The 20181-nt window shown below is 34.7% G+C and overlaps 4 protein-coding genes across 4 annotated transcripts; 3 read left to right on the top strand and 1 right to left on the bottom strand.

Moving 5' to 3' along the window:
* Positions 1-4952: 4952 nt before the first annotated feature.
* LOC121741181 (CBL-interacting serine/threonine-protein kinase 25-like) lies at positions 4953-6759 on the bottom strand. Its single transcript, XM_042133876.1, has 2 exons — positions 6205-6759; positions 4953-6026 (listed from the first exon to the last, which is right to left on the bottom strand). The coding sequence occupies exons 1-2, from the start codon at positions 6743-6745 to the stop codon at positions 5239-5241; spliced, it is 1329 nt and encodes a 442-aa protein (XP_041989810.1). The 5' UTR covers positions 6746-6759; the 3' UTR covers positions 4953-5238.
* A 1443-nt stretch (positions 6760-8202) lies between these two features.
* Positions 8203-10418, top strand: LOC121741180 (E3 ubiquitin-protein ligase AIP2-like). Its single transcript, XM_042133875.1, has 5 exons — positions 8203-8522; positions 8932-9157; positions 9248-9453; positions 9819-10034; positions 10136-10418. Exons 1-5 carry the CDS (start codon positions 8373-8375, stop codon positions 10283-10285), a joined length of 948 nt encoding a protein of 315 aa, XP_041989809.1. The 5' UTR covers positions 8203-8372; the 3' UTR covers positions 10286-10418.
* Positions 10419-14990: 4572 nt separating this feature from the next.
* LOC121741630 lies at positions 14991-16538 on the top strand. Its single transcript, XM_042134480.1, has 2 exons — positions 14991-15715; positions 16490-16538. Exons 1-2 carry the CDS (start codon positions 14991-14993, stop codon positions 16536-16538), a joined length of 774 nt encoding a protein of 257 aa, XP_041990414.1.
* A 2698-nt stretch (positions 16539-19236) lies between these two features.
* Positions 19237-19782, top strand: LOC121741629 (ethylene-responsive transcription factor ERF017-like). The gene has a single exon (XM_042134479.1). The coding sequence runs from the start codon at positions 19237-19239 to the stop codon at positions 19780-19782; it is 546 nt and encodes a 181-aa protein (XP_041990413.1).
* Positions 19783-20181: the final 399 nt, after the last annotated feature.

Raw genomic sequence — 20181 nt, 5'->3', positions numbered from 1 at the left:
CGAAATGAGTAACGCGGGTGGTAGTAGTAGTAGTAGTGGTAGTGGTGGGGATGCTGAGGAGTACGAACGGCGTTTGAACGAACATTTGGATGCCTGTACGTCCCGAGAGATAGACCGGCTGCTACAACGGGCCTTGCAGCCGGCGGTACCTCGACCTCGACCCGTTGTCCACCGCCGATCATTGATTGAGCGGGATCACGTAGCTGCACATCAGCGGCTATATGCCGACTACTTCGCACCGGAGCCGCGATTTAACGCCAACCTTTTCAGGCGGAGTTTTAGGATGAGCAGAGCCTTGTTTATGCGTATTGTTAACGCTTTTGAGCATCGATATTTGTGTTTCCGCTACAGGCACGATGCTTCTGGTAGATCCGGCCACACACCTATTCAAAAGTGCACTGCGGCAATCAAGCAGCTGGCCTATGGAGGCACGACAGACATGTGGGACGAGTACCTCCACATCGGCGAGTCGGCTGCCCTTGAATGTATGAAATATTTCTGTCAGAGCGTGATTGAAATATTCGGTGAGCAATACCTTCGATGCCCTACCCCCGAAGACTGCCAGGAGCTGATGCAGATGCACGGGGCGAAGCATGGGTTCCCGGGTATGTTAGGCAGCATAGACTGTATGCATTGGGAGTGGAAGAACTGCCCCGCTGCCTGGAAAGGTGTACAACTGACTAGTTGGGCCAACGACGATAACAAAGCCGGTCCAAGCCACGGCGTGGCCACCCCGAACGTACGAAGTGGGGTACCTCACGATGAAGCCGGCAACATCCAAGCACATGCCGACATGCGTCAAGTGAAAGCTCATATTCGACTCCAAAAGGATTTAATTGAAGAGTTGTGGACGTGGAGGACTGCACGACGTTAGGGTTTTTTTTAATTATGTAATTTTTTTAATGTACCTTTTTTTAATTTAAATGAAATTAATGCATTTTCCTGTATCTGTGTCGTAAGTTGAATTCCGTATTTTGTGTGATTGTTAATTATTTGTTTTTAGTACTGATGATGTGGCTAGGCTATGGCTGAGCTATTGCTTGTCCAGTTGCTTGTCCTGATAATGTGGCAGGAGGGATTTTAGTGCTGATGATATGACAGAGGAGTTTGTGGCTGAGCTATGACTGAGCTATTGCTTGTCCAGTTGCTATTGTGGATATGCTTAGTGTTTCCAAAATTCAAACTTTGAAGGTAATGCTCTCTAAAAAAACTAAGAATTAAAAAAAAAATAGATTAAATAAATTAATACTACTATATTTTTCACGACTGGGTGTGATTTGAACTTCAAACTTTACAAGATTTTGACTTTGCTGTTGCAAAGGAAGAATGAGGGCTTTTTTATCATTCTTTTAATCTTTTCTTTGGTAGGAAGAAAGGATGAGTTCTTGGTCTAGACTCTAGTTGAAGATAACATAAGGTCAATTCTCCTAAATTATAAATAGATAAAGTAGATGAAATTTGTAATTAATTTGTTAAATTTTATAATATTTTATATACAATGCGACGATTAACCAGAATTTGAAGAACTAGGTGATTTAAATACTAGTAGTATTTATGGAGTATTATTTAAAATTAAAATCATAATAAATGCGAGAGTGTATATAATAATACGTATAATGTTTACATAAAATAATACGGAATCAAGAATGAGAACTCAATATTATTGACTGATTAATTTGTAGCCTCCATATTTGAATGGTTTTGGCTGGGGACCCACTTTAAAGACGTGGCTGACCAAATACTTTACAGTAATATTTTTCTCTATTTTTTTTTCTAATTTTTAAAAGTGTAGATGAAAACAATAGATATATATATTTAATAGATATATGGAGTATTTTATAATATAAATTCGATTGGCATATTAATTTACAATGTATAAAATGAGATAATGAACAGACTTTTTCATTGTACTGTACATTCGAAGGTTGCATGCTGAGAAAAAATTACAACATTTTTTTGTATAAAAGAATGAGAATTCTTTGGGATAGGTTTGAAGTTTGGAAAATTAATTATATTTTAAAGAACTGGATTTATTTATTTAGTCAATTTATTAAGCCAAGAGTCATATTATTTTATTTGATATGAATCCTTTTGTCGTCGCCATTGATTATGCTGTCCAATTATTTCACCTTGAAACAATATTTAACATAATTAGATTGTCGATATCGTAATGTTGTATAAATATTGGCATTGGATGACATGCCACCTCATATGATTTTTTTCATTTTTAATTTTCTTTTGTAATGTTATAAATCTGTGTGTGTGTAAATATTATTATAACCTCTTGTTTTTTCATGTGTAAAGGGTTTAAAATTTTAAATCATGAACATGATCTCTTAGAGCATCAGCAGTGGCGCAGAGCTCCCAGCAGAATTCCCTGCAGAATTCTCAAAAACACCTCTTGCCACGTCATACGGACTTCTCACTGCACAGTGGCAGAATTCTCCGCGGAATTCCCAACGGACTTCCCACAATAAAAAAAATTCACAAATTAAACAATTTCCGGAATTAAACTATTAACAGAATTAAAATTTCGACGCAAATAGAGAATTAAAAAAAACATTTAATTCAATAAACGGGAATTCCGCGCGGACGTCCACACGGAATTCCCCGGGGAATTCCGCGAAACGCCGCGGAACTGCGAATTCCTTGACGGAATTCCGTATCCGTGCATGCCACGCACAATGGCGGACGTCCGCCACTGCTGATGCTCTTAGAATCACACGTGAAATATACGCCTATTTAAAAAACATGCATCATAGTTGAATTCACAACTCAATTTATAATGTTGAGTAATGAGTAGTGAGTACGTACTATTTTTTAAATTATTATTATTATTATTATTATTATTATTATTATAGAATAGTTATGTCGTTTTGTTTTGTAAAATCATTCTCATTATTTGGGATATAAAATATAAATATAATATAGTCATTTAGCGAGTATTAAATTATATCTACTATGTTTATATTTCTAATTAATTTTAAAGTGTCAATACTTTAATATTTTGTACCATAACTTGAAGCAATACCAATATAAGCAATAATGCGTCACTAATTTTTTATTAGTCAAACATTGCGGGGGTTGGGCCGATCATCCGATCACTACTATTTTTTTATTCTATTTTATCAACTATAAATACCTCATCCCATTATTTCCATTTCCCACACCAACATCTTTTTCTTCTCTTATTTTTCTATATAATTTTTCTCTCTCTGGAAGAATACTAATGTATGCCGGTAGCGATTCCGACGACGAAATAATAAACCGTGTGATACAACGCGTGATTGCATCTCGTTGTATTCTTTTTTCCAATATTGTAACACAACCAAGATTTGCATATTAATATTTTTGCATTTAAATATATTTAATTTCATAACATATTTAATATAAAAGTATAAACAAATTAAAATAAAATAATGATGATGTAGAAATGAAATGGAAGTGGGATAGACCCTTTGGAAGTCTCCTTCCATTATAGAGATAGACCCTTAGATAAAAGATATAAAACGCTGAAGTGATAATAATAAAAAAAAGAGGACCTTTTGGAAGGACATGCTCTAATACAAAAATTATCAAATGGGCACATCATTTGTCCAATCACGATGGCTATGTATTTAATGTAAAACAAAGTAAAATTATATTTTGTATATATACTCATAAATAAAGTTTGACTTATATGAAATGTCTTTCATATGTAAATGAGAGTTTATCCATTTTTCATATAATAATAAATAATAGATCTATGTATGATAGTGATAGTACACTATTGGTCACCTTCCCTGTCCTAACCCTAATTTAGCATATCTAGGAAGTAGGATCCAAACAAGACAGTGTAATGTAGATCATACGGAGTACTATATATTAATTGCATGGCCCTTAAGGTCAAATATAAGCATATCTCCAACTAAACTAGTTGACAAAATGAATGTACTAATACTTACCCTAATAAGTAAAATTACTCCTAGCTATATAAAAAATCATAGTAGTAACTATTTTCTTCAAAACTATATGCTAATTAATTTAGATGTTGTCGAAATAAGCCGTATCTTGTGAAGGCAACTTTGTAGCGGATTTTCTCTATTTACTCATTTGAATGGGATTTTTCTGCGCGCGTTGAATAATCGTTCGTCGAAACTAATATGTGCCTCCTCATGACACTATTTGCATTACTTACACTTGTTGATTGTTGGATTCTTAAACTTTGCTTGCTTTTATTGAAAAAATAAATTAATTTCTTCTCACAAAATCAACTTTTTCTTCAATGCATTCTATATATGAGTTGGTGCCTTAGTAGTGAAGTGAACATTATAAAAATATTCCTAGAAATTTTCAAACAATATTGACCAACAAATTAGTCCATTGACAAAGATAGAAGAAAATCTTGATTTTTAGGTAGGAACCCTAAGACGCTTTTTATTTAGTGATGCTATTATAATGGTTGGCCCATTTCAAGAATCATAGGGCAGACCTTCTACCAAAATTGTAAAAAAAAAAATCAACAGTAAAGCCCAAAACTCATTATATTGTTGCTATTATTGATCATGTCTTTTATTTTTAATAGGAATTACTATAATTTATATGTGTGTGCCCTAGATGTTAGAAGGGGTACATAAATTATTTGTATTGAACGGCATTGACGAGGCTTAATTTCACCAGCAAATTTAAAAAGACATGCAACGAGAATGAAAAAAATACTACTCCAATAAACCACATATGAAAACATTACATAACTAAAATAGTTAGGGCGAAATATGCAACGAGTGCTCATACAGCATGTAACACAACGTGTTAACGTGCCTGTCCGTGCAACCCCATGGAACAAAGACACCACACACTCAAACTATAAAACATGCACATTAAGCTATATATAAACCAATACACAATCAAATACAAATCAATCATATACATAATTTCGAAAAGAATCATAAGCTTATACATCACTCGAAAAAAATAGGAAAAAAGAATTTAAAAGGTCATAAAGGTCATATTATAGGCAAAGGCCTATATAAGATCCTAACACAATCGTGGCATGGCTCTATTGTCTCTTAACCAAGACATGTTAGGCTCTTTGACTATCGATCTAGCTCACCATAAGTATTGCATACAAATAAATAAGAATGATAATAGTAATGATACGTGGATCAACATTGGTTCTCATTTACCCCATGATGACTTGAATCTCCAAACTTTTGAACCGAGAAGAAGCTAGTGCTTTACCAACTGAGTTGTGTTTTATCATGTTCTTGAGTCTTGACCATTAATTTGATCACAACACATAAAACTAGTATCTCCTTGCCATGTCCAAACTATATCCTTCAACCCTGGCCTAATCTCCTCTTCCCTAAACCTAATACACTCCAAAGTGTCGCCGGAAACTTTTGAGAACTCAACCACCGTCACCTCCGGCCCCACCTTGAACGCCTCGGCCGTGACCAAGAGCCGCCCTTTCCGCCCCTCGTCCGCCCCCAACAACCTCAATTTGAAGTCCTTCAACCTCGAAACACTAAACCCTAATTTCTTCCCAACCATTTCAATTTTCCCCAATGTCACCTTAGCCGATCGTTTCGACTTAAACGTGAAGTCCCCTCTCCGTTCGGATAGGTCGAACCGATCGGCTGACAACGAGGTGATCAGCTGAAACGCTGTCAGGATCGCCGGGGAAGAAGGGAATTTCTCAACCGTTTCTTCGATTTTAATCTCAGCTTCATCGATCGATATCGAATTAGGGTTTTGCAGCCCGATTTTAAACCACGGGACCCGCATTATACCCGGAATCGAGATCCGTTTACCCGGATTCGGATCCAGCAATTTATACATTAAGCGCTTCGTTTCGGTGGAGAACCACGGCGGGATCGAGTACTGCGACCTGATCGCCTTTCTGAACATGACGACGAGATTCCGGTCGTCGAAGGGGAGGAATCCGGCGAGGAGGACGTACAATACGACGCCGCACGACCAAATATCCGCCTTCGCGCCGTCGTATCCCTTCGTGCGGAGGACCTCCGGTGCGGTGTAGGCCGGGGCAGGGACGGATCTATATGGGCAATTGCCCCACCTAAAAAAATTCATGTATGCTATTTTTAATAGTTAATTTTAAATTTTTTTAAATTTCTTTATTTTTGCCCCTTCTTAATGTATTAAAATATCTCTATGTATATTTTTGCCCCACCTATGTAGACTTCCTGGCTCCATCCCTGGGGGTACCGCACCGCGTGTGGAGGAGTCCGCCGGCTCCGGAGATAGGGTTGTCGTAGAGCGCCGACAAGCCGAAATCGGAGATTTTGAGGCGGCCGTTGGCGCCGAGGAGGAGATTCTCCGGCTTGATGTCGCGGTGGAAGACGCCGCGGCTGTGGCAGAAGTCGACGGCGGCGATCAGCTGCTGGAAGTAGCTGCGCGCGGCGGACTCGTCGAGGCGGCGCGCGGCCGCGGAGAGGAGCTCGCCTCCGGAGGCATATTCCATGACGAGGTAGATTTTGGATCTGGTCGCCATGACCTCCTTGAGCTCGACGACGTTGGGGTGGCGCACGCGCCGCATCACGGCGATCTCGCGCGTGATCTGCTCCGTCGTTTTCTCGCTCTTGATCGCTTCGTCTTTTTTTATTACCTTAATTGCCACCGTCTCTTCCGCCGCGGCGGAGGATGGGAGGCGGCGGCCGAGGTAGACTTTGGCGAAGGCGCCGCGGCCGAGAAGGGCTCCGATTTCGTATTTTCCGAAGATGATTTTCTTAGCTTCTTCTGCCATTACTGGATCAGAATCATGGAAATGATACTAATACTAATTCGATAAGTATAAAAAAAAATAGAGAAAAATGGATAAATGAGAAATGGTGTCGAAGAATAGTGGGGTTTGTGGATGATATATATAAGATATAATGATGAAGTAATTTAATAGTATGATTTAATCCAAGTGTTGATTAATAATTATTGCAAGGTGTTGAGTTATATTTTTAATTCAAAATATAATGTATATAACCCTTGGTGGATCTTAGTGGACCACCATGACATAACATCGTATTTACATATCTTTATTTATTAGATGTGGTGGCAATTAGAATTAGTACTATTCTTCATTTTTATTGTACTACTATTTTTAGGTATGTTTGAATGTAAAATATTGGGGGTTGTTAAATTAGTCATTTTATAATAGCGAGTCAATTTGATTGAGCTATATAGGAGTATATATTAGTGGAAGTAACGAGAATCCTACATTTACAAGTATTAGTTATCAAGCATATGAAAGATGATTTTCTTATGTAATTACAATGATTATGGAAAGCATTTTGTGTCATGTAGTGACTTGCCACGTCTAAATAAATGAACTACGATTACGTGTAGCTGGCGTTAATCCAACTCGGATTTAAATTATACCTATAATACCATAGAAAAATTCAATGAGAAATAAATTAAAATTTCTCATAGATTATTGACCTCCTTTTATTTTGAAAAGTCATTTGCAAAATCAATCAATAATGTAGAAGGTTAACTCTCGTAGTTGTAAAAGTATTTTGACCTTTGACTCTTAACCGTATCGAAAGGTCATGAAGGGGGTTCCGGTGGAGCGATCGACGTCGTGTCACCATTGAGTAACGACTTTCATTAATTTTCTTTTGTTCCTTCTTTTTGCCTATTTCACTCCATGTTAATTCTCTCTCGTCTTGCATCCTCTACATTTTATTAAGAATATTTGATAAATAAATAATGAAATATGAGTATTAGAGAAATAAATTGAAGAAAAATGTTTATTGAGTAAATGAGTGGTGAAGTATGAGTATTATGCAAATGCTAAATTAAATTGATTATTACGTACATGGGATTTATAAGTTCCTTAAACCAAGTTATTATTTAGTAAGTCTTGAGTATGATTGAATATTTCATAATTAATTTATACTTATCATCAATATCTTAATATGTACTTACTCAAAGTTCCAAAACAAAAGTGATGAATAGTGACGTCTCTAAATAGTTTTGATTAACTATCCGAAAACATAGAAAATAAACTTGGGCCCTATATAAGCTCTTTTTAGATGTTAATTCCTATTAAATCTTAGCCCATATTAAACTATGAAAATGGGCCTAAATAAACTTGGGCCCATATAGGTAATTTAAAATTTTGAGGATATTATCCGACGTGTCAGTGAGCAACTCCCAAAAATTCAAGGAACAAAATTAATACAAATTGAAAAAGAAATAAATTATGAAAAAACAACGAAATTTGGTTTCCTCTTCCTCAAGCCAAAATCGAGAAGTCGTTCGATTCCATATAAATAAAGCCCATCATTTCTGAACGAAAACCCATCATTCAAGAATTATTCTTGCGATTGAATTTCAGACATATAGCTGAAGAATTTCGAACTACAGATCGATCAATTATGGCGATGAGTGAAGAGGAAATTCAGCTGAGACTGCAGGAGTTGCAGAAGCAGCTGGCCAAGAAACAGATGTTCGAGGGATCTGTTTCCGAAATCAGATCTCTCCTAAAGCAACATTATTCATCCGCTTCACCTAATCTGCGCAAAACGGTGCGTCTCTTCGATTTGATGTTAATTTTGGATGAATGTGTTCGAAATATTGATTAGAGCTCTAGGTATTTATTTATTGAGGATAATTTGATGAATGTAGAAAATTTCGCAGTTTTAGGGGTTTTTGGATTAATATCTAGCCTATCGAGTTCTGAAATGTTCGGTGTGGTTAATTGATTGTGTTTATTTGTTGATGAACTAGAAAGATGGGAATTACTTAGGATTATATATTACTGTACTGTGTTGATTAAGTTTGGAAAGGATTGAATTTTGCCTAAAAATGGGAAATTGATGAATGTTGAAATGATCATGTTGTACTGCTGTTGCATATTGTGGATAATGTGTTTGTGTTATTGCTCAAGGGTGTTCTTCACCCTGATGGTTCCTTTGTGAATTGTGACCCTTGCAGTTTTACACCGTTGTGTGCCGTGTTGCAACTGTTTTGAAGACGAGACACACTTCCCCGGGGTTCTGGAATGCTGGGCTTAACCTCTTCCAGGAGGCGGATCAGCTTGCTGAGGACGCCGCTGAGAGGAAGCACCTGCAGAGCTGCATTTCTCAGGCACACGACCAGTTAGGAGAAGTACAGAACCGGCCTGAAGACTCAATATCTCGAGAGAGCAGAAACAGAGGAGGTGGAGAGATCTTTCAAATCTTCCCTATGTGTTTTGGCTATCTTTGAGCTTATGGGGTGAAATGGATTTGATGTGTATTGGTTAATGCAGGTTATTTATTCGAAGGGCATCTCACTGTAGACCGTGAGCCTCCACAGCCGGCTTGGTTGGTGCAATCGAATCTGCTGACTGCTGCTGCTGCCCTTCTTCATGGTGAGTCGTCAGCAGAGCAGCAAACAGGGAGTGGTGACACGGGAGAAGGGTCTGCAAACCTACTGCACGAGCTGGTTAATAGCCTGGATGATATTCTGCCAGAGGTATCTTCATTCTTCTTCTTCTCGAACAAATGCTTCTTACGTAGGCATCGATTCATTTGTCTAGTATCATTGGCTTTGAAGAGTTCATATCCTTCATATTTTCTTGCATACAGGGCAACTTAAGCCCTATTTACAGTAAATCTGATTGTGAATAGTACACCCTAACTATGGTGATAGTAAGCATTCCTGAATCCTATTCGGGGTGGGTGCACTGTGCATTCGGGTATACACTGAGTTTTTGATGCAGTTCAGTTTTTGCCTTTACATTTGCTGTATATGCATATTCTTGAATTGTATAACTTGACTTTTTCATCTATTGTCTATTACTCGACAATTTTGACACGCTTAATATCTATTGGTTGAAGTTTCTGACAAATGAATCCGGGGCTCCAAGAGTGCCACCTGCTAGCAAGGAAGTTGTGGCAAATCTCCCCATCACGAAAGTTGCAGAAGAAATCCTGGTGAAGCTCGGTAAAGATGCTGTGTGCTCCATTTGCCAGGAAAACTTGGTCGTAGACGATGAGATGCAAGAGTTGCCCTGCAAGCATATGTTCCATCCTCCTTGCCTCAAACCATGGCTGGTAATATTTCTCATGGCCTCATGATATTTAGACTTCGTTTTTTCAACTCGCTTTGCCCCTAACCGAAATATGAAACTTTCCTTGAATCTTTGGTTTGATAGGATGAGCACAATTCTTGCCCGATCTGTCGCCACGAGCTGAGAACGGACGATCATGCCTACGAGAGCTGGAAGGAAAGGGAGAAAGAGGCAGAGGAGGACCGGAAGGGGGCTGCTAACGCAGTACGCGGGGGTGAGTACATGTATGTATAGATAGACAGGGAAAGATGAAATGCTTCTGGTTGGCAAAGCTTTCATGTTTTGGCTGTAATCATGCTACATTTCTCCTTGTCTCAATTGTGTTTGTATTAATTGATTAATATGAGTTGAATCTATTTTTGAGGCATATGAGTATAGATGGTATATTAGGATAATTTATGAACATAGGATTTTTGTTAAGTTTATGACTGCTTAATATTTTCAATTATTTAGGATATTTTGATAAACTATAGATGGTATATTAGTATTATTTATGATAATTTATTACTTCACCGTCCCAAGATAATATTTTCAATTATTTAGGATATTTTGATAAACTATAGATGGTATATTAGTATTATTTATGATAATTTATTACTTCACCGTCCCAAGATAGTTGACTTTATGTTTTTTGGATTATTCAAGGTAGTTGAGTTATTTTTTTTTTAGCAAAAACTTTATTCTCTCTCATTCTTTTCTCACTCTTCATATCTCCAGTACTTTACTTTATTCTCTCTTATTTTACTTTTTCCACTTTAACTTTTATACTAGGAAGAATAAATATAATTATATAAATATATATAAATTGTGTGTACATACTGCCCCTTAATTTTAAATTGAATCAGACTAGTTATGTAAACTAATTCTATTATTAATTTCTTATTAACTTGTCCATATTATATTTTTAAAACATCATTAAACTAGTGTTATCTAGAAAGATTTAGGTTCAATCCTAAGTTTGATCTGGAATTAATTATGTAGATATTCCATGGAAAAGTTTATCTTATCCAAAATCTATAGATATTTAATTGGAAAATCTTGATGTTTTTCTAAATTACTCCATATTAATTCATTTTTTTAAAAATGAATTAATATTCATAAACCAATTTTAAATATAAAATACTTAAAAAAATCTAATTTAATATATCACGTAGAAAATACAGTAGAAGGCTGGCTATTAAAAAATGAATTAATATGGAGTAAACCAATTTTAAATATAAAATACTTAAAAAATCTAATTTAAATGTACAGTTCATTTACATGTATCACGTAGAAAATACAGTAGAAGACTATACTCATCATACAAATATACAAAAATAACAAATAATTTAATGGAGATAACCTTCTACTCAGACCGAGACAAAAATAAAGTAGGAGATGATGAATTGTGAGTGGATGATTTGTGTGTTTAAACTGAATACAGACATTTCCCACCACTCTCTCTTTTCCTTGTCAATCACAACAATCTCTGTGTCTATATATATTTATATTATTATATAGAGAGATTATTCACTTTTGAGAAGAATGTGTATAAGTATTATAATAACGGATATAAGCTAATTTAGTAAACAAATTAAGTATAAACTTTTTGGGTGAAATAATATTAGTTAAAGATCATTATAAGACTGTCACATTAATACTTTCAAGAAAGGCATATTAGGCTTAATTCCTCCTTTTTTTTGTTTTTTCCTATATATTCTTACTTCATATTTTTATTATATAATTAAATATCGTGACTAAATGTGAATTATATATGCAAATACCAAATATGTCATGTGCGCGGAGTATGTTTTAACAAAATATACTTATACCATTTGAAATAATAGTATAGTATTATGAAAGAGTTGTGCTTGTGCACGAAATAAAATTTTGTAGTCGACGGTTTTTCTTTTCTACTTTTTTATAACATTTTTTCTTTCAATTTCCTACTGATTAAAAGAAAAATAAATAAACTTTTTTTAGAAAAATAAATAGACTTAAAAGGATATGCAATTTGCATAATTTATTGTGTTGCTAGATAGCAAAAATAGCTAGTAAGTATAGCTGCATATCTCTAATACGGAGTAATTATTATCTCTATTTTACTATATTTAATTATAATTTTCATCATTATATATTTATAATGCAATTAACCATACAGATCATAATAACATGCATGATTTTTCTTTCTTTTTCAATTTTTTTACAATCAATCTCAATTTTTACTATGTTAAATAATCTTGAAATACTCCATGAAGGTATGGTGCATTCTGTCCTCTTCTTGTTGATGTGTCATTTTTCCATGTATAAAAATGTCCAAGTTCTATGTTTCGTCATCACACTCTAATCATATTTTTCTTTTTTTTTTTAATTTCTCAAATATTGAATGTTGGAGTATCAAATTATAGTACTCCATTTTCTAACTGAGAATAATCATTACGAAAAGAAAAAAAGTGAGGCTGTTGCACGGTGATTAAGTTATTTCCTCCCTCCACCTTCCAATAATTAAATTGCATAATACGACTCCATATTTTAGTAAGTTCAACACATATATGGGATTTTATTATACATTAAAAATGTATTATACCAATAAAAAAATTTCCACCTCTAGAGAATCATCGTTGGAGAATATTGTATGCAGATACTCTGAAATCTAGCTATCACTTTAATTATTATTGTTATTATATATATACTCAATCTTTAATTTACATTTGTTTTATAATTAAATGGTGATTTTATTCCATTCGTGACAGTATGCTGGGAATTAGTATTGCATTTCGCCATTGTAAGATTGTCATTGGAGTAATTATTAACGTGGGTGTCTTTTTTTAATGCTAGTATTTTTTTAAATAGACACATATTTATAAATCTTTAATTATTATGAATTCATGTCTATTAAATTGACGTTACAGACCTAACTTATTTTTAATGTATTTAAATTGTGCAATATGAAAATTTGGATATTGGGAGTCTAAAGTGAGTCCATTTTATAGAACTTAATATCACTTTATAGCGCGCAGTTTTTAGTTTGAACTTAAACCCCAGATATTGTACGTTGTTTTAGTTTGCAACATAATTTTATAGAAAGAATTAAGATACGATATTTTAATCACGACATATTAAAGTAATATTAAAACCGATTAAAGTGCTGATCGAATTTTCTAAATATAGACCTATATACAAAATATAGTTGAATTTTGGCTTTGCTTGTGAAATCAAATAATAATCAATTCATTTCAAGATTATTAAGCCTCGTGACTTCCTATATAATTCATGTAATACGACGCATACACCTCAACGGCAGCAAGATTCATAGTGATATTAAAATATATATATATATATATATATATAACGATTTATAAATAATTTTGATTATAAAAGGAAGAGGTATACATACTAGTATAAAATATTATAATTATTTAAATACACGGTCAATAATCAACGCCACTAATACAAGCTGACATTAATTTGCATATGCACCAACACTTCTATTTAATTCATCCATTTCATTAAAGCTTTTAACAACAACAATATGCCAAAATAGACAAAGTAATTCAAAAAAACATTAAATAAAAGTAACATGAATATTTATTACCTGTCCAAGAATATGCAATTTATTCCAAAAATAGGCAAAGTCCTTGAAAAATATTATATAAGTAACACACAGTCCACATAAAAGTTATTGCAGAAAATTTAAAATTATAGTATATGTTTCCCTTTAATGAATTTAAAGTTTGATATGTTTCCTTGCTCTTTAATTAACTTCAATAAAAGGAATATAGTTAGTAGCTAGGTTAAATCTTAATTTTATGTAATTTAGCATTGGCTACAATAGGCACACATGGAAATAAATTAATAAGGAGAGGTTAAGTCCCATCAAGATAAAAAAAATTCTTTTTTATTTATATAATACATGGTAGCTTCGATATTAGTATATAATCGTTGTGCAAAAATCTATATCACAACGGAGCATAGAAAATTACTACACCTTATTAACTAAAATTCTGATATATATAGCCTCTAGCAAAACAAGTCTTATGAGATCAAACACAAGGGGGCTAGGAGTTGCTGAAGCATGCTGAACCAAAGAATCACCTTATATTTGTATTTGAAATTATTTTTATTTTAGCATCTTTCATCTATGAAAAAAAAAATCAATTTTAGCTCTCTTAAAATAATATTAGGATTCCATACAGAAAACACCACTCACACAACGGTATATGCTACTTGAATAGAGACGAGCACACCGTATTATTTGATAGAAGGTGAAAAGTAGTTTGATATGTGTTCAACACACAACTGCATCCATATTTAATTTGACGTGTAGAAGGGGTAAACTTCCTTATTTTTTCAAATAATATCATCAAATCTTCGGTATTACATAAATCGTCGTACAAAATCCTATTTTATCAAGGCCAAACATAGAAAAAGTATTATCTTAACATTCTCAACTTAAATTTTAAAATAGGAATATATATAGCCTATAGCAAAGCAAATTCTTAAAATCAAATTTATAAGAATTGATTCTATGTCTCAAACCAAAAGATCACCTTATATTTTATTCTATTTATTCAAATTTATTTGTATAATAGCACATTTCATCGTCAGAAAGATTCAATTCTATCTCTCATAAAACAATGTTTGGCGTATGCAGCATGAATAACGATGCGTACAGTGTACTTTAACCACCCGAAAAAGCAATTTGTCGTTTAATAAAGAAAACACCCGTCACACCATGACGTCCGCAGCTTAGACAGCGTCGATCACACTGTATTCTCGCCACAGCTAATAATAATTAATTCAATTTTCCCCCAAACAGCGATGGTAAATAATATTTAATTTTGCGTCTGCCCCGAGCACCCCACCATCCCCTATAAAAACCCTTCCCCTCCTCTCCCTCAATAATCACCTCTCCTCCCTTACAAACTATACCTAATTAAGAGAGAGAGAGAGAGCGCAAATGAAGAGATCATTCCATAAAAAAGAAGAAAATGATGACGTGGCAGAGAATGCTTCCAATCAAACAGTCCCTCAGATAGAATCTCCACCACTTTCTCCTCCTCCGCCGCCGCCGCCGGCGAGAAGACTGAGGAGGCGCCTTCTGGCGAGGATGCCCTACCAGCAGAAGCACCTCAACGTGGCGGAGGCACGCCGCGAGATCGTCGCGGCCCTCAAGCACCACCGCGCCACCGCGATCCAGCCAAAAATGGAGCCGCGAAGCCTCGATTTTTCGAGAGCCAGCGCCTCCAAATTGCCCCTGCTGCAAGGCATGTATCCCTACGCGATCCAGCCGAAGCCAAAAATCGAGCCGCGAAGGCTCGATTTTACGAGAGCCAGCGCCTCCAAATCGCCCCCGCTGCTGCAAGGCATGTATCCCTACGCGAGTAATCGCAGTTGGATTTGCCCCCACTGCTTCTCCCCCTGGCCGGCGGTGATGCTGACGCCATCGCCGCCGCCGCCGGATGCGGGGTTTCACGACTTCGAGGTGCCGTGGATGGGGCTGGGGCTGAAGCTGGACGTGGAGGCGTTCGTCGGCAAGCCGTATAAGGTTTACATCGACGGCGCGCCGCCGGTTGAGATTGATGAAGACGAGATCGATGAGGAAATGGCGGACGATGAGGAAAGCGGCTGTGGAGTGGAGAAGCAATGCGAGGTGGATCTGCAACAGGATTCTGCTTTGCCTGGGTAAGTTTTTTTTTTTTTTTTGAAATGCATAATTAATTGTTTGTTTGTTTATTTTGTTAAGTTTGATTGTTATGATTATTTGTGGGATAAGAATGGTCATGGATGAGTTTGATCAGTGCTTTTATCTTAATTTGATTTAAATTTCTTACCCAAGAATCCAGTGTTATTGCAAGTTTACTTTCTTAGTTTGGGACTCTAATATTAGGAAATTTTGAGTAAATGTGGTGTTTTATTTGGAACTATAGAAGAGGTCAGAGGAGTGTCAATGATGATACTATGAATTTGTATAAACTATAGTACAGTACTATCAACATTATAAATATGTTGTTGTGCTATTTTTTTTCATTTTCGTCTGGTTAATATCTAGAACTCTAATTAACATTGTACATATTTTTATTTTATTTTATTTTATTTTTAGAAGATGTGAATCTGTAATGACTTATCTGCTGTAAAAATAAATAAATAAATAAATACACTACTACAGTATGACAAAGTGGATTATAGTAATAATATTTTGAAGGCTAAAAAAATACACACAGAACACAATTTTAATTCCTAGAAATATTTTTAATTAAGTAGAGTAAATAATATGGTGTGATTTTCTTAATTATTTTATCTTATGGTGGAAATTTAAAATTTTCTGAATTTATGCGTTTCAGTTATTTATTTCGTAATTTGTTTCGGTGTCAAAATATCTTTTATTTCGTATTTATTGTGCCTATTTCTAAATTGATACTTCAATTAATTTCATCATAATATTTGTTAAAAATGCAGCTTGGAGATTGAGGAAACTGATGGAGTGGATGGAGACTGGCTGAATTGAGCAAGATTTTGATTGTGTTTTTGTAGCATGATCAAATTAATATTTGCATGCCCAACATTAATGTGGGCACTCAGGAATTTTTAAAATAATTTTAAATAAGTTCTATTGTCATTGATGTCACCTACAGTCGGACTGTTATAAAATAATATTTTGATTTATATTTTTATTCTTCTTGTCTAGTACTCGTTACATCACAAATGGTCATATATTTATTTATTTATTTATGAAAGTTGAAATAGTTGTTTTTTATTTGTTAAAAATGAAATTTGAAACATAAATCAACTCTTGGTATTTTTAATGTGTGAATTAATAACGACAATTCTAACTGGATGCGACATGGAGTATGTTAGAATATTTACCTCAAAAAAGAAATTTGAAACATAAATCAAACTCTTGATATTTTTAATGTGAATTAATAAAGACTAGGAATTATTTGTGTGTGTGAAAGTATCCGACTAATTATTTGTTGACTATAGAAGATTATCATTTTGCAAAAGGTCAGCCTTCGAACACACATTACTTATACTACTAATATATTTTGAGAAGGTCAATCTTCGAACGCATATTAATCAATAATATAATACCCCATATAAAAGCACGCTTATGTACGACTTAATACAAAAGTCAAATAAAAAATATTGGTTATTAAATCTTACTATATATGGTAACTAAAATCAAATATGGACCATGGAATTTTAAGATTTAACGCCTACAAAATTGTGGTCTAATTTATGTTTCTAGATACACCACCTACACTATAAAAACATCTTCAATTCGGTATCCCAACTAAAAATAAGGCCCAAACGAAAGTGTCATAAAAAAATACTACTAAAATTTAGTGAATAATTTTATGGTTAACGGAGTATTATTTTTTACGTCCTAAACTTTTATTATTATTCAAATAAATTCAATGTAAATAATTGTATCTTCAATATTATAATCGTCATTATCATACGTACGTAGGAAATGAGCTCAAAGAGTACTATTGTAAAAGAAACATGCATGATTATAAAATAAAGGTTCATATATGTGTGTGTGTTTCCAAAGAAAAAGTCAAATATTTCAATTCTTCTAGATGAATATTTCTCTTCGAACCAAAAAAAAAAAAACTCTTGGTCAAGTCCCTATTTTATAATTGATGATCATGGGACCATATAACTACCAAAAATGAGATTACATAAATAACCTTTGTTATGTTACTTGTAAGTGAGAACATATGGTATGAGTACCAAATGTGAACCAATACACCCCCGCGTCCCTCTCTAACATACCATTCTAGAAGCTTTGTCCAAATAAATAAAAAAATAATTGGCCCAAATTGTTTTATGGGCAACAGTTAAGTGGAGTAACTGATAATTCCAATTAATATTTTACTACATGGATATAACTTTTGTGGTCACTATTGTTATCAAATCTTTTTATATCCCAAAGTTATATTATGTTATCCATTGACAATGTACAAAAGTCTACTTAAATAATTGAATATTTTTTTAGTGTCTACATTCTAAAACATAGAATTAATCTATACCAAAGGCACTTAGATAATTCGTTGTCAGTTTTAAGTAGAAATCCTTGACATGTTTAGCCCAATAGAAATTTATTTTTATATAAAAAAGTCCTAACAAATAATAAAGACATTCTTTAAATTAATTCCTTTTATTTGACATGCGATGGGTATCGGGTATACATATCTACTCACACAAATTTGATGATTATTTTATCGTTATGATGATTATTTAATCATTCTCAAATCTATAATATAAATTTTCCAAAATAAACTTAAAGATTAATTTTATTTCTTAATTTATGCATTTTTGCATGATTATAAAAACAATCATATTTTTTGGTAATTAACAGTCCTTCAATTTATCATACGCTATAATAAATCAATCCAGACACATAACTAGTATATAATACTAAATAATTCAATTATATCTTATTCTTATCCTACCAATATTACCTATCACATCCATCAACTTAAACGTCCTCCAAATATTTAAAACACGTTTTCACATTTCTTACAAGATAAACGTATAAAATTGAATAACCCATTTATACTCCAAAAGCTTCAAATTTATACGATCCATTCTCTCTATACACATTATTAGACATATAATATACTCCATAATAAAAAGTTTTTACAAATCCAGTTAGAATACATAAAAATTGCAATTGTTAATCAAATCGAGCTCCAATCGAGATAGAAAACGTTATAGTGTACAAAATAACTACAATTTCCCCAAAATTAGAAATATTATTTTTCACACGTGTATATTCATTTTTGTGCTTTCCAATCATTCCTCAGTATCATCGAAACGCCTGGTCAACGCGCTCCAACATTTCGATTTTGACATATGTTTTGTTACCCGTATGTTTGGGTTCCACATCATGTTGTCTCTCCCCCCCTCTCTCTACTATCTCAATCTCTATCTCTATCTCTATCTCTATATGACTATATATATAAGTATACATGCATGCACCCACACAAATTAACAATCACATACACTCTATTCCACGCAGTTCTCAATATTTTGGGGACTTACAAGTAGCTACTATAAATAATTAAATACTATACTCGTTGCAATTTTAACTATATGGAGCTCAATTGGTAAGACGCTTCACCATCAGTGCAGAGTGAATGTGTAAGTAGTACTTAACTCAAATAACATAACATACCTGCGGCGGAGAATTATTTAAGATGTCCGACACGGCGGCGGCGGCGAAGTTCCGAGGCGTGCGGAAGCGGAAGTGGGGGAAGTACGTCTCCGAGATACGCCTCCCGAACAGCCGGGAGCGGATATGGCTCGGGTCCTACGACACGGCGGAGAAAGCGGCGCGGGCCTTCGACGCCGCCCTCTTCTGCCTCCGCGGCCCCTCCGCCAACTTCAACTTCCCGGATGAGCCGCCGCCGGACATCCCGGGCGGGCGGGCCCTTTCCCCGCCCGAGATCGCAGGGGCGGCGCAGGACTACGGGAATAGCTACCGCGGCGGCCTGTGCACAGTACATGCTGCCGCGGGAGTCGAGGCCCGGGACTCGGGCGATGTGGACCGGGCCGGGCTGGTGGACTTGGTTGATGGGTCGTTTTGGAAGATGTTGGACATGAATTGTGAGCCGAATGAGGGCTGTGATTCGGGCTTCGGGCCTTTTGTGGAGCCCGGTGAAATGCATGTGGATCCACATTATGGAGCTAGGGTTTATGAAGATGAAGAGGGGAGTTACTATCACGGGCTTTGGAATTTCTAAGATTTTAATTATAGGATATAATCATATATATAGCATAATGTATCAATATACACACATTTTTGTGCATGGGATCGAGATAAAACTCTCGATCTTATAATTGTTTCTTGCATATATATGAATATATGGATGTTTTTAGAATGAAATTCTAAAATTGTTCCAACTATAATCTTCTCTCTCACTAATAATTGTCTCATCTGGGATCAGCAATAAAAAAATGGATTAAAATGGTTTAAAGTGTGTGAATTTTAACTTTAATTTAATAATGAAATATCAATAAAAATGAGTTACTACATATAGTAAATATTGTCTAACAGGAATATGCAACACTAGAATGACAGTTAATTTTTGTTACGAATTCACAGTATTTAGATAACTATAACCGGCCTTGTGCATATTTTT

This window comes from Salvia splendens, chromosome 7 (genome assembly GCF_004379255.2).
Source record: "Salvia splendens isolate huo1 chromosome 7, SspV2, whole genome shotgun sequence".
NCBI lineage: Eukaryota > Viridiplantae > Streptophyta > Magnoliopsida > Lamiales > Lamiaceae > Salvia > Salvia splendens.
Note: the sequence above shows the minus strand (reverse complement) of the source record. Positions and strands in the feature narration are given on the sequence as shown.